This window comes from Amblyomma americanum, chromosome 3, assembly GCF_052857255.1.
Source record: "Amblyomma americanum isolate KBUSLIRL-KWMA chromosome 3, ASM5285725v1, whole genome shotgun sequence".
NCBI lineage: Eukaryota > Metazoa > Arthropoda > Arachnida > Ixodida > Ixodidae > Amblyomma > Amblyomma americanum.
In genome coordinates, this window is record NC_135499.1 from 140,025,356 (window position 1) to 140,040,924 (window position 15,569).

The 15,569-nt window shown below is 48.5% G+C and overlaps 1 protein-coding gene across 4 annotated transcripts in view; it reads left to right on the top strand.

The window, feature by feature from the left end:
* Positions 1-3,692: 3,692 nt before the first annotated feature.
* The window catches only part of LOC144125018 (uncharacterized), a 41,732-nt gene continuing 29,855 nt past the window's right edge, over positions 3,693-15,569 (top strand). For all 4 annotated transcript variants that reach the window (XM_077658039.1, XM_077658042.1, XM_077658041.1 and 1 more), the window contains exons 1-5: positions 3,693-3,766; positions 6,174-6,189; positions 12,691-12,851; positions 14,380-14,403; positions 15,434-15,505. In XM_077658039.1, the coding sequence (XP_077514165.1) occupies positions 6,188-6,189; positions 12,691-12,851; positions 14,380-14,403; positions 15,434-15,505 (259 nt within the window). In that variant the 5' untranslated portion in view covers positions 3,693-3,766; positions 6,174-6,187. The remainder of the gene's footprint in view (positions 3,767-6,173; positions 6,190-12,690; positions 12,852-14,379; positions 14,404-15,433; positions 15,506-15,569) is intronic.

A 15,569-nucleotide genomic window follows, 5' to 3' on the forward strand; every position in this document is an offset into this window, starting at 1 on the left:
GAGTGGGAATTTACGAAAGAATGAATATAACAGAAAAGAGCAAATGAGAAGTAAATGCGATATACTGCGCATTCCAGCAGAAAGGAAATGCAATAGAACAGCAAATTTCAGCGCAGATACAATTGAATCCTTCATCATCATCGTAATCACGCTTTCTCAATTGCCAGCGTTATCATCGTCTTCCTCATCCCCATTAGACATTTTTCAGCGCCACCGTACGCCAAAGCGTTCAAAGCAGCGCTATTTCGTATTACGATTTTGTTTCTTTTTTTCACTAGGTGTCTACTTGCTAGTTAGTACCGACCCGCCGCGGTGGCTCAGTGGTTAGGGCGCTCGGCTACTGATCCGTAGTTCACGGGTACGAACCCGACCGTGGCGGCTACGTTTTTATGGGGGCAAAACGCTAAGGCGCCCGTGTGCTGTGCGATGTCAGTGCAGGTTAAAGATCCCCAGGTGGTCGAAATTATTCCGGAGCCCTCCACTACGGCACCTATTTCTACCTTTATTCTTTCACTCCCTCCTTTATCCCTTCCCTTACGGCGCGGTTCAGGTAGGTAAACTCTTTTATTGCGCCCAAAAACAGGGGACCAGTCAAAGGACCGGTTGCGCTGACTTAGAGGAGGTCGGCGGGGATCCTTTGGGATGCCGCGGCCTCCACCGCGCGCTGGATAAGCCAGCGTTGGTCTGCTGGCTTGGAAGTACACAGGAGAGACACACGTCTCTGGGGTGTTTGCGTTGTCTGTGTTGTAATGTGTACAAGTCCACACCATGTGTATGAGTGTGGCCGGAGTTGAGCAGTGTTTACACATGGGGGCTATCTGTTCCGGAAAGATCCTGCTGTATAAGAGGGGGTGTGGGAAGCTGCCAGTTTGTAGTTTGCGCCATTGGACGGCCTCGCGTCTTGTTAGATCGCGGTGTGCGGGAGGATATGTGCACCTTTGGAGTCGGTAGTGCTGGAGTATGTCCGTGTAAGTGGTGAGTAGAGAAGCGCGGTTCAGGGGACCGCCGAGATGTGAGGCAGATACTGCGTCATTTCCTTTCCCCAAAAAACCAATTATTATTATTACTCTGCATTTTCGAGATCACTGGTGAAGCCTCATCTCCAACAAATAAACAAACCGCATTTGCATGTAGAAGGGGAGAACGACGTTGCAGAAATAAAATATGAAAATACTATGCCCGGGTTGGTTGCTATAATAATATAATAGGTTTTTTGGGGGAAAGGAAATGGCGCAGTATCTGTCTCATATATAGTTGGACACCTGAACCGCGCCGTAAGGGAAGGGATAAGGGAGGGAGTGAAAGAAGTAAGGAAGAAGGAGGTGCCGTAGTGGAGGGCTCCGGAATAATCTCGACCACCTGGGGATCTCTAACGTGCACTGACATCGCACAGCACACGGGCGCCTTAGCGTTTTTCCTCCATAAAAACGCAGCTGCCGCGGTCGGGTTCGAACCCAGCCGCGGCGGCTGCGTTTTTATGGAGGCTAGAAAATCTGGAAATTTCAGCCTGTGCCAAAGTGGGCACAGCGCAAGAAGAGGAATAAAGTATGGAGGTAACCGGCTGATTATTCTCAAATTCAGCGAAACAGGAGCAAATGCGAACTTTAGGACAGTGACCACACAACAACAAGCGCGTGTGGTCACTGGCCAAGCTTGATGATGACGATAATTATGAATTTTCATGGCGCAAGGGCACCTGTGGCCAAATTAAGAGCGTCATGACACAAGGCAGTATTTTCGACTACTCAAGGTGCATTTTCCAATCATTTCAGCGCAGATAAGCCGAGCACCAGGCCAGGAGAAAGCTTGTACCCATTGTATCTCCGGTGGGTACCCGGCGGTGCTGGGGATCGAACCCCGCACCTCTCGCATGCGAGGCGGAGGCTCAACCACTTGGCCCCCGAATTCATTATAGGAGGAACACCTGTCCTTGTGGATCACGGACGACGCTAAGAGCCGGAGCCTGCTCAGGTGTCTGGAAGAGAATAGCAGCCTCCACGACCTACTCTGGTTAATTGACAACCTCTTCCTATACCATATGGCAAGTCTTCGAAATAAAAACACACACACCAAAAACTGCAGCGCGGACAGAAGATGGACAGACGAAGAGGACGGGCGTTTCCCTCGTCGGTTGTGTCTCTGACCGTGTTTTTATTCGTGCTGCAGTTTTATTGCAACTATTATTCAGGATGAACCAACTAGCTTATACCAGCCTCCTGCTTGTTCTTCTGTGCCGTGGTTTCGCTGAGCACACCACACTGGCAATAGAAGGCGACTGTTTGATGCACATCATGACGCCTCGCATTTAATAGTCATCACCATAACTTATGGTAAGTGAATACCACAAGTGTGTTCGTTTACCGCTAGGGGTATCCACTTGGCGTGACAGGCGCCGTTTTGTTGTACAGCGCGCATCTCTTGAGGTACAGTCCGAAGCAGGTGGCGATAAGCCGGTTAGTCATGACATTCAGCAAGGCGGAAATTTGGGCGAGTTGGTAAGTGTTCATTTTCGCTCTCAGCGCAACACGAACGGGACACAAGACGAAGGACTAGCACAAACAGGCGCTGAAAAAAAAAAAAGCATGACACGCTGCCTTTCGCCGTTCTCCACCTACACCAGTATGGCGGCCACTGAGGCTCGAGTGAGCACCGCCTATACATGCAACACAGGCGTGAGCACGACCACATATCGCTTTTTTTGGGAGTGTGTCGGACTACAACATTGCCCGGATATTCGCTGCCTCGCACTGCATTTTGCAGCATTAGAACGTCGCCTCTGCACTCATCTCCGCTTTGGTAGCCCTGCAAGGAACTGCTGAGATGGAGTATGCACACGTAACACGCGATGGCGGACTTCAAGCACCAAATCTCTTTTTGTGAATTTTGGCACGTATTGGAACGACACTGAGGATTGGATTATGCCCCGAAACTCTGCTGGCGCCAAAAACACGCTCCTATCCTCGTGGGCATTTGCGCGCGCTTTTTAATAAAAGGGAGTGCGCTAGATCTACCCTTACAAAAATTGTCTATAGACAGTCTGTGAAGTTCTTATGGACTCTACTGTCTTTATATAGATATTGTAAGCTGGGCGTCCGAGCTTTTACTGGCACTGCCAACAATGGCGTCGAAGAACGAACCAACGAACGAGCGTTGATGGATAATCACAGATGTGGATGAAGTTCACGAAAAGTGCTCACAATATTTCTTTTTGTCTATTCATAGTCTATAGTATAGACAGAAGTATACTAAATAGGTATGGCCATAAGTCCATTGTCTATTGACAGTCTGTAGGATTTGTATTGCCTATAGACTGCTCTCTAGGGTTTGTCCATGAAGAGTCTGCAGACTTTATATAGACTGGCCATAGACTTCTGTCTATAGACTGTCTACAGAAATTTTTGTGAGAGAGAGGACAGATTACTCCTTTTTTACTGCCATACAGACGTATTTGTGTTTAGAGCGTATATGCCACTCAGCCGCCCTGCTTAAAATGAAGGTATTCAATCGATACGCAAAGACGAAGATAGCTGCCTCGTGACGAAGACGGCGATTTGAAGTGGCGCGTGGAGGCGAGCGCTTCGTGGCACGAGCGCACGGTGGTGGCGGCTCTGCTTCTGGGGCCCGCAAAACCGAGCCTCTTCGGCGTCCGAGCCTCCGTCGCCACCTGCGCACGCCGGCTGACGACGACCCGGCTCGCCGCCACGCTACCGCGGCCGACGAGCTCGTCCAGAACTCGCGCTTCGACCACCTCGCCGGCCGACGCCATGTGAGTCGTCCTTCCCGGCACCGTTCCCCAGATGCTCGTTCTATAGCTGCGCTTAAGAGGACCTTTCACGCCGGTGTAGCCAGTAACTCGTTTAGACAGGAAAGCGTATCCGTTTATTCGCTTTCGAAGCTAGCCGTTTTAGAAGATCGGATCGTACCGGTCTTCGACGAGCGTCTCGTGTTGTCAGCCGTTGGGGAGTTAGCAGGCGTAGACACCGCCTGCAGTGAGGTCTAGTATGGACTACCGGCTGTGAGCGGTAGCTTGCTGATCGCCCTTGATCAATGCAGGTGACGCGACAGTTGCATATCTCTCACAGCGCCAGGCGCGGCACACTTAAGAAACGTGAGGCCTATCGGGACATTTCTCAGCTGGTTCCACTAGAGAGCCCTATAGTCGCGACTGCAGCACGTGCGCGAAGGCGTCCCCAAACCAACGCGACTGAGGCCCTGCGCGGAGTGCAGGCATGCAGCAGCCATGAAGCAGTTAATCTTGCAAGCGATGTCGAATCACCATCAAGTGGGGCAGGTCTATATAGCTCATCGGCATCAGATTAAAGGGCCATTTGCTGAAGGAGCACCGACCCAAGGACACCCGAGTCCAGACGCGGGCTACGGGCGAATACGGGCTACCGTTATTCGCGAATGATTGAAAACAAGGCGCATAAATGGGGGGCGCTTCTGTCAGACAGCCTCGGATTTCGGATGCCGTGAGCTCAACCATACTGACATTTTCGGCCCTCATAGTGTGAAACGCGGCGCATGTCCTGTGAGAGACACGTAGGTGCAAGCCTCTTTCCTAAGCTGAAACTACGCCCACCTTGCGACAAGCTCTCTATTGCGTGAATTGCACGACGACCTCTAAGCTCCCGCGATCTCTCCGTGGCAATTTGTGGTATTCTTAAAGCAGAGCACTGCCAAGTTCACATCCAAACGCTTCCCCGGCCAGTTACACGTTCGTTTGGCTGCAAATAGTTGGAGTCATGTACTGATGTTTGCACCCTATACAGTCGCAAGTCCCGGTAAAGCTCGCGCCGTCCTGAGTAGTCTCTATAGTAGCGGGCTCGTATAGCGACAGATCTTTGTTTTCGGGCTGTGTACCTGTATTTGTCAGAAATAGACTGTTGGCACGACTTAGCGATTGTCGTATATGCTACCAACGTAATGACCGGTCTAGGCGCCAACATTGTTTATGGCAATCCGTCTTGTGATAAAATAAATGAAACGGTTTGTGACGAGAGCAGTATAAATTTGAAAAAAAAAAATTAAGTGCTGTTGATAGCAAAAGTTGTGGCGTCCCCACGAGAACGTGTTACAAGCACGACAGTTTATTGCCAATCAGGCTTTTGTAATTTCATCATGATATGTAAAGCCGCTGAACGTCACAGCTGCACGCCATGATTGGGTTCGCTTCCTCGGAGAGTCGTCAATTTCCGTTATCTGTGACCTATCATGGACACAATATTGTCGTACAAACCGGGAAGATCAGTGTGTTTCAGAGAGGTAGGAGAGCGCATTCACATTGGCTCAGACATTTAAACTCAGTCAGATGAAATTATAGCCACACAGAAATTAACGGTGCCGCATTACTGTTACCACCCGATTGTAAAGTCAGGCTGGAATGTTTCTCGTAAGATCAGCTTTCGGGTGAGTTGGTTTGATCGCAAGAGAAAACTGTGTTCAGAAGAGGTAACATCGCCCAAGTAAGGACGCTGCAATCAAATTGCCAGGACACCATATTGCTAGAAATCACGCTTGGTTATAAAGCTTGCGTCGCACACACGGGGAAGAAATAAAATCACGTAGAGATAGACACGTGCTGACGCGAGCGTTATGAAGAACAAAAACCGCGAAAGGAGACGCACCAACTGACTTGGCAACTATGCCCTCCTAGGTTAACGCGAACGCTTTGTTTGATATGCATAGTGAAAAGAAAATATAAGACAGCAGTGCAAAGGGTGCAGTTCTGAGCTGTGTATTACAATCGATGTCCCGTTGCCACTGCCACTGCCTGCTTCTTGACATGAAAGATGAGATGCGGTATGGTGTGTAAAATATGCGCTGGCTTGCATCAAGCGCGTCTGCAGGGTTCTCAACACCTTGCACGTCACGTCAGAATCCAAACCAGGCACACAGCCAGAAATTTATTTCGTGAGCAACTCAACTTCCTTTTTGTATCGAGCGAGGAGGAGGGGGGAGGAAGGGGGAGGGCGTGGGGAGGGAGCTGCTGAGTAATACATACCCCCCCAACCCCTCCAAAAAAAGAAAAGAAAACGCACTGCCAAGGTGGGAAGGGGTTGAGCTTGATTTCCACTCCTTCCCGTCCCCCTCACCACTTTTTTTGGATACCTGCCTGATCCCAACTGAAACGTCATGTATACATGCCGCTTTTTTTTCTTTTTTTTTTGCAGAAAAATCGTCCAAGATGTAAGTACACCCTTTGCGTATCCACATGCACGCAAATGTGTGCTGTCTGCCTTTTGGAGATAAAGATTAACTGAAAAAAAAAAACAGAACAAGGAAAATATAGTTAACTTAAAAAAAGTCACAGCAATATGGTAGCGTTTCCGAGACAAAGCGTTAACTTATTTCTACACAACAAAGATAAATAAACGCTTCCGAAACTTATGCACTAGACTCGACGGGCGGCTTCGGAATCGAGGGTTCTTTCGAGCAAGTTGGGCGAAGTGAGCGTACCTATTAGCCTAAACAAAAATTGCTTTTTTTTTCCCGGTTTTGACGCTGCTATTAGCAAGAAGGGAGGGCGATGCTTAAAGCTAGAAAAAAAATGCGGCAGAAAAAAAAAAAACTGGAAGCCAAGGTTTGGGGTGAAGCGACGCTTATAACCGCAAAGTGGTTAAATTCGCCCGAAAAAGACGGTAATATTCCTGACCGCAGGATTTGAAGGTCGGTGCAATAACTCTGGTAATCTTTGAGAGAGCTCCTGAGATGCGAGCCTACGTCGTAAAACAACTGTGAGGCTAGCTCACTGTAGCCTACAGCAGTTGCAGAATAAGCATTCTGGCGACAGCGGGCTGTGGCTCCGCTTGAATCAATGACGAAAGATAAAGAAGATAAAAAGATGGAATAGAATTGGAATAGAAGCATTGGTATTGAGTTGACTGTTGAGCCATTTCAGTAGAAACCATATCTTCACCGCGCGAAACGCATACTCGTCCTGTATTAATACACCGAACGACTCCTTTCCTGCGCCTACACAGTATAATTAAGCGATGACACTCCATTTCATGAACACGAAGTTTTCTTCCCTAACTTTTTTGACGGCTGATAAACACTACGTCAGATGAAGTATTTTTCGAACTCCAGCCTATCAGCATGGACATATGCAGTGTTAAATTAATCTAGAGAGCCAAACTTACAACAGTAGAGAACAATGGCCACATTGAAACAGCTACACCTATATAATAATATATAATGTGCCGAGACTGGCTCGTGCACCAGCGTAATTGGTCGCCGCCGGTTGGGAGAATGGTTGGCTGCACACGATTGGCAAAGTTCTTAGCCGGTGCACCAGTGCCGATTAGCCAATGATCGATAGATATTTCGAAACTCGCTTTGGGTCAAGCGAAACACTCAGTCGTTGAGTGCCCCGTAACGTAGTAAAATACACGCGTGTATCCATGCCTGCAATACATCATTCTCTACATTGTCTAATTGCCTCCCGATACGCCTCCAAAATGCGTCGCAATGACACTCGTATTAGGAACCGCTATGTGACAAAAGAGGGCGTTGTCGCGCTGCACGTGTCTAGATCTGCATCGCTTCATATCGCGTCACCGCGCACCCCCGATCCTAACGGCCACGGGTCCCGCGAAGGCGCCCTTCTCTTGTCTTTCCCCTTTTATTCCAGTTTCTTTCGGTTCAGAAACTCGCAATGTAGCGAATTCCTCGCCCCCAGAGACGACCACCGACAGAGATGTCTATCTTTCCAAGCAAACGGAAATTTTCGAGACGAGACGAATGAGAAAAAAAAAAAGGGAAGGGGGGAGGGGTAGCGAGACTTACTTTTTTTTTTTTTGCTCTCGCGTTCTGTACCCAAAAAGCTCCTCGCTGGCCCTACCACAGGGCTCTCCTGTCCCCCCTTTCCCTCTCTTTTATATATATTTCTTCGTCGACGCGCGTGTCGGCGTTTGTCCCGAAGTCCCGGAGCCGCCGGATTTTGTTTATTTTTTGTTTCTACTGCGCACCACCGTCAGTGCCCCCACCGGTACTGCCGCCGCCGTTGCTCGCCGGGCTCAGGAACCCAAGTCACGCGCGCGCTCGCTCGCGCTGGGGCGACCTCGATCGCCCGTTGCGAGCAGCAGCAGCAGGGAACCCCCCGCGGCGCTCCACACGGACGTGCGGTCCGCCGCCGCCGGGCTGGCGCGCTCTGCGCTCACGAAAGGCGCGGCGCCCAAACGGCACAGCTCGCGCGTGCAGCGGCCAGTTCGATAATGCCTGCCGAGTGTCACCAACCGGTACGAGACTGCAACCAGACCACAATAAAAAAAAAAGCCTGCAAAAATTATCAAGAGGACCGACTGCACGTCGGACGTACCGGAGCTGACTTTTTCTATACAGATGAATTATTTATTTTTTGTGACGTTGTTTAAGACGTGTTCTGTAACAGGAAAAAAAAAAAGGCAAGGCCCCTTGCGTCTCGTACAACACTGGTAGGAGAGGGAATAAATGAGAGAAGGCGCAAGTGCGTGGCGAGAGTTGGGCGTGAGAGACCCTATCGAACCTGACGCAGAAGCTGCTTGGTGGGGACTGTGGCCGCGAACTGCACGTGGTTGTAGTCGAAAGCGTCCCATCTGCGAAAACGTTCTATGGTTCAGACACCGTACTGATGGTAGCGGCATAGCGCCGACGCCACTCCATTAGACTAGCCGTGCTGTTACGAAGAGCTCAGCCATGGGCTGCTACGCGGCCAACGCCTCTGTGTGCCCGGATAAGCGGTGGGAAGCGCGGATTCATGTGGGGATTCTTGAATCTACGAGGTTTCGCATTCGGTGGACTGGTTGCGTTCAAGGAGATAATGGTATTCACTTAGAAGGGACCAGCTTGTCCACTGTTGGGAGACAAGTAACTCAGGCTCCGACGTCATCTGAGAGAAGACACTTTGGCTTGAGCCGCGTTTCGTTCGTTATTTAAGAGTAATAGCGCCGACAGCGCCACCGCGCGCTTCGGCACACAGGCCACAGCCAGAAGGTCACGGGGAGCCGACTCTAGCGGACTTGACGCTACCAGCCGAGCTTGCATTGCTTGTTTAATGACAGCCTCTTATGTCCTCTAACAATTCAGGCCGCTCACTGCGACCGGTAGCAGTAATGGGTTCTGGTTTCCTAAAGCTTTGGAACCACCAGAAATGCTTTTATGAGTACCGCTAATTATAGGCAAACTTTTTTTTCAGATTTAGTTCTTAAGTTTAATCACTCTTCTATCTAAGTCTATCACGAATACTGAGTGGCCCCGCTAAGCCAAGATGTAGTAACCTAGTGGGTAAGCTTCCACTTTTTAGAGCCTGCGGAAGACACACATGCCAGTTTGCTAATGCCATCTCATCTCTTGTTGGTTCTAATAAGTCGACTTCGCCGGAGGCTCACTGGTGGGTATAGCCGCGCCCAGAAAACCGAAGGGTAACCCACCAGTGGGACGCGACACGGTGGGATGAATGGGCAGAAAATAGCTGCCGCAGCGGACCGGTTAAAGAGGGCCAGAAAACTGCAGAACTTACAGATGTTTACATACTACGCAGGATACGAAAAATCCTCAGAACAGATGCCCACTTAAACGACAGCGCCCGGCTAGCATAGCCAGCGACTTCGATAAAAAGAATCGCGAGACTGTCGCGATAATTTTCGCACGCAGTTTGTTTTTCTCTGATTATCACGATTCGCGTTGACTACCTCGTTTATTAGCAAAGCATCTCCCGCTGATTGCCGCAATTTCTGGGCTGTCGTACCACTGATTATCAGAGGAGGCGAAAGATCGTGGGCTGATAGCGCGCATACTTAAACGTTTTGTGAGTGTGGCTATAAATTGTTAAGCGAATTTTTATTAATGTTGCGTCTAAATATCTTTTGTGATGAGTGCTGCCATACAGCACGCAGCATAGACGACTTCACCGTACGGCTCCCTATAAATTTATTCATATGGAGCAGCCATATATAGTGCATCGCAAGAATTCTGCACCGAGAGGTGTGTTACTGATGGGCGTTAAATTTAATGTAATTTTATTCAATGCCTTTTTGCATCCCACACTAAAAAACGTCAGAAGCAGCTACGTTCAACGTCATGAGATGGCACAACTCCGGGGTTTTTTCGAGGGTACCGCATTTCAATGAAACTTTTGCTGTAAGTTTTTCTTTCGTCCCAGATTATTTCCACCAATAATAATAATAATAAAATTTTTATTTCCTCATTCCATTACAAATGCGGGCCTGCCAAAGCCTTAGAAGGCTTGAGTGGCAGCGCCCGGCAGCAGACGGCACAAAACTCATGCACCGAGCACACAAACAAAAACAAAAAGGGGGGGGGGGTGAGAAAACTAAAATGAATTCGAAAAGTGCGGACGCAAAAAATACACACAAGCAGAGAGAAAACAAACAAAGAAAACGAAGAAAAATGTAAAAATTATAGTATCAAAACAGAATGCTGCAGCTAAGAACGTAATTTGTCAAGGCAAGCTTTCACTATTTTTTTGGAGTTATCAGGAAACGTTTCTTTAGGTAACCGGTTGAGAACAGAAGGAACATAATGTTTTCGCAGACGCTGGCCGTACCGGGTTCGCAATCTAGTCAAGAGAAAACGATCACGAGTTCGCAGATCTTTGACCGGAATATATGGTGTACAAAAATCGCTTGTCCAAATATGCTTAAAAACTACTGACTCAGAAAAAAGGTGAGAGAAGTCAGGCATGTGTAATAGTTCAAAAACGCTACTACCTTCATTTCGCGCCTTACCATATAAAACTGATTTAAGGATAGATTTCAGAATGCTTTTAACATTCTTTCGCCAAAAGGCGGAACAGAAATAAAAGCAGCAAATACCATAACGTAACACACTGAAGTTTGTGTTACGAAGTTTGTGAAGTGTCAAGTTTGACAGCAGTGCGACATTTTATTTCGATGCAAATCGATTTTAAAGTTTGCCTTTTCCGTGGCCTGAGTTCAGATGACGATTTCTACAGGCAGCACTGCATTTGCGAGGTAGCTAGCATTCCCCTGAAGTTAGTACCCGCTGCCAGGTCGTCTCACGCATTCTATGCAAGGGATCATAGTTTCCAGTTGCTACTTAAGCCATTCAACGCGTGTACGAGTGCTTTTTGGGTAACGTTTATGAAATTATCTGTGGGCCACGAGAAACATCGTCCCAAGGACTGAGTTTCGGTTTCGGTTTGCTGTTCTCGCAGTTTGAAAATGGTTTCACTCGGAATTTTGAAAAAAAAAAAAAACTGTTTTACCACGAAAACAACATCAGTGTCACTGTGTGCAAATGCCAGCGTCTTTCTGCGGCCTCGGAGAGGCTCCACCCTACAGAAGCGCCACACACCCACCGCCACACCTCCCCGCCCCACACCTCCATTCTCTTGAAGCGCCACACAGCAGCCACCTTCGCCCACCGACACCCTCCGTGAAAATCCTGTCGCTTGTGTGCAGCATCGATTTAGGATAAAAGCATTAATTACAGTAAAAGCATCAAAGTAAACGTAGAAGGTAAATTCAACGGTTTTCTCAGAATCGTCGCATCAGATCTCTGATAGTCCCGCATTTTTGTGGCGGAGACAGCGGACTCATGCAGGAATGTGATGTCACTATACACTCAATGTTCGCAAAACCACCCGGAGTTGCCCTTGAAGACAAATTGATCTAAGACGATGCGCTAGAACCATTTGTGCCGTTGGAGTAATGAATAATGAACGGATATTCTTGAAAGCTTCGTGATCCTGAATGCTAACAAAGGCATAGCAAGAGTAAAAACAACAACAACAAAGAGACGATTTCACGCGTGCAGCATGACAGTACTATCGGGGACAAAAGTCTTCAGGACAGGCGAGAACCGATCTAGACGCATAGGACTCATGTCTACCATGTTGCCAAGTCATTTGAATGTCACAGGGAACAGCACGTGAGCTTTCACGTCCGTAAACGTGCTCTCCTGTCAACGGTTATTCACAGAGCTCCCGTCTTCGTTTGCAGCCAATGCGTCCTGGAGACTTTTGTCCCCAACTGTACACAACAATACGCAATAAATGCACATAACGGTGACAGCCGGGGGAGTCCATATACGTTTGCACCAGAGACACCGCTCTTGTTTGATTTACGCGCCTTAACAAAGATAAATGACAGTTGGGTACGGTGCTCTGTCTTCTCTTTCTCTGTAATGAGAATCCCCTCGCCACTTAAATTTACAACTGCTTGAAGAACGAAAGGAAAAGGAGTGCGCCATATCGCCGTAAAGCTTTGTAAAGTTTATTTGTTCATGCTCATGTGGCCGGCACGCGGCTTCATCACTTGCCTGCGATGCAAGATGCGACCGCATTTATCTCGAATGATCGCAGACAGGCGGAACCGATTCTACTTCGTTCGAGACTGCTGCGCTTACTTCGCACGCCGTATCTCCAAAGTTCGTTGTCAGCTTTAAATGGAGCACGGCCGAGAGCGGCGGGCATTCCGTTCGACGACCGCCGAGCACGCTTGTTGGTATCGCCGCTACCGAATCATTCAGTTTTTTGTGGGCGGGAGTCAGCCCAATAAGCAGTTTCTCTTGGAAGCCCGTTTCGCTGCCTTCCTGACCGCCGGAGTGGCGTCACCACTTCGTGACCATTATACAGCGCGTCTCTATCGCGATGCCTAGAGCGACTATGTGCTAGCGCAAGGCAGCGCCCCAGAGTCCAGCCGTGAACCGCACCGGCCATGTGCGCAGGACGGAGATGTCAGCGGCCGAGCCGGCCCCCGGCGCGGGAGGCGGAGGCAAGCAGGACCCCGTAGTGCCCGACGTCGTCGTCTACGTCTGCAGCTTCATCATCGTCGTCATGGTCGTGGGCGGAGTGGTCGCCCTCTCCATGCTCATGAAGAAGCGACTCGGTAAGCCCGCTCCGCCTGCACCTACCGTCTCAGACTCGCCCAGAATACAAGTAAGCAGCTGGGCTCAACGAAATCAATTCGAACCAAGCGTCCAGCTATGGTCAGTATATCAAACGCGTGACGTCACATATCATGCACAGCTTTGGTCAAAAGTCTCCAGGACGAGTTTGCCTTCCCGACCAGTATAGTGTGGAAATTGAGGCGCCCTTGAAGCTCTGAATATTTGAAGGGTGAAGAGAGCACCGTCCTTTCCTCTTCCAGAGCACATGGGCTTTAGGAGTAACCTAGGGGCGCTACTGATAGGGCTCAAAGGCAAACCACATGGCCCGTAGACTTTTGACAAAGGCCCCGAACACCCGGTCCAGCATGATGCTGTTCAGTCAACGCCCGGCATTTTTTGATAGTTTCTCTCCCGTAATTGCCCTCGAATGAGGGCTACCGTATAAATAAATAAATATTTATTCTTTTGAAATATAAAACATTTGTTCATATAAAAACTTGAGGCCTTCTTAACCACATTTTGAAAAATACGATAGCATTTGGAAGTTGGCCCGGCCCCCATATATTCCAAAGAACCCCTCTTAGTGGGTTAGTGGGTGGATTATTATGGGCTAGGTAAGTAATAAAGTTGGCGTGTCGTGTACTGCTCTGACAACACTTCTACACTTCCTAAACGTGAAGCTACGAAGACACCTTTAACAGCTGCCCTCAAGAAAGCGTTATTGGAAGGCTGCACCGATTGGTGGCGATGGGAGCGAACGAAATGTGATCGTGTCCGGGAAGGCCGCCAAGTCAGGACGCGCGTTGTTCTCGTGTTACGCTACTGCGTTCTAATGATGCGGTCACGTACGTTTGACGTCGTCATCCGCAAGATATCGTCCGCCCTTCCGGTTCTAAAATGCGCACGCTCCTCAAATAACCTCGCCACCGCAGTGAATGCCTCGTCAGCGACAATTTGTGCGCACATGCATTTCAAAACGTTATGGCGGTATCCGGGTTCTGCACGCAAAAGTGCTCGCAGTGGTTTTCAGACTTCGGAAGCCACAGAAAAAGTAAACCTTACTGGCAGTCAAATTATACAGCAGCAAAATTTTTGTGCGCGGTGCTCTGCGCACATCGCGCCGCGACGTACACAGCGTAGCCTTACGTTACAGACTGAGCGCCTCTTGGCTTCGTTGTTACGAACACTTATGCGGAAACACGAGCGCAATATGGGGGAGTCCTTTGCGCGATAAGTGGAGAAGATTCATTGACGAAAACACATAACACATGTTGGTCATGAGAAGCCAGCTTCTAGTTGCTATTCGCTGCTAATTTTTGTGGACCAACTCTGCACAAAGGCATCTCGATGCTGTGGTCTCAAGATTCCGTGGTGTCGAGCTGCCGTGGTGTTGTGGTTTTAACGTGGTCTGGACGGCCCGTGTGGCACGCTTACAAAGCAATTTAACACAAGCGAATGAATTAACGAAGTTTGTATCAAGTACTTCGCTGACTAATGTTGTTACCATGTGATTTTTTTCTCCCACAGACGTCAGCCAGAACGTCACGACAGGTAAGCGGGGCTAAAGTTAGTTGGGCGTCCTGCTTTGTTTAGTGAGAAAACCTGTCACATATCTAAGTACTCGGGCAGAAAAAAAAGGAAAAAAGAAAAAGAACAAGCAGCACACTAGGGTAAAAAAAAAAAATATTGTTCAGTGAATGCTTTTCCTGCATATTTAAATCGAACTTTGTCTCGATCAATGAGTCGGACAGTCATTTTTTAAGCTTCCATATCAATTTTTGTTGACATCTCTATTTAGCAGAGAGCGAAATAGGAAAATAATTATAAAATTCACACTTCGTTTTTATCGTCCTTGAAGTGGGCTTCGCCAAAGTGCGCATAATGCGGTGAAGACTACCTCTTCAACAAATAATGCAGGCTCTGTGACTTTTAGCGTAGTCTTTTTTTTTTTCAGGAAGAGAAATAGCCGAAGTACTTAACTCAGTTTGGAAGCTCTCTAGAATTTCTCGGCACCACTTTTGTCATATAACCAATAGCCGTAGCCAAAAGAACGCTTTGTGTAACCGCCCAACCTTACTGCGGCGTAGCATATCGACTCGTACACACTAGTGCTAAGTCCCTGTGGCGACTTTCCGCGTAACGTTGCGTAATGTAACCATTATGAAATATAATCAGACCTTAATATACAGGCGCATTGTGCGAAACTGTCTCAATACGTACCAATTTTCGAGGACTCATTCACCAGCACGTACACACGTGCACTGTCGTCATCCTTAATGGTTGACGTCAGCATATCTGCTGGCCAATAGGCACCGGCAAGGCGTCAAGTCAGTGCGCCATTCACGAATAGGTAATTTAACTCGAAGGGCAACGTAACATTGTTCGAATTATACTTACTTCGAATTAACGGGGGCATTCTTAACACACATGATGTTGACGCTTCCAAAGTGCCAGTTCGAATTAACAGGAAGTTCGAATTAAAATGACTTCGCGTTAACGAGAGCCCACTATTGCCTATGACGCTCAGAAAAGCGTGACACTAGACCGACACATACTCACAACTCTCTTCTTTCAAAAACAGTGGGTCCAGCCGCACCTGGGGCGCCTCCACCCAAAGCGAGGCTAGTCTCGATCGATGACTCGGAGTCGAACGGTGAGTTTGCTTTAATCACCTTCAACGAGAAAGCCAAAATATTTCGGCACATCGCATGGTGCGC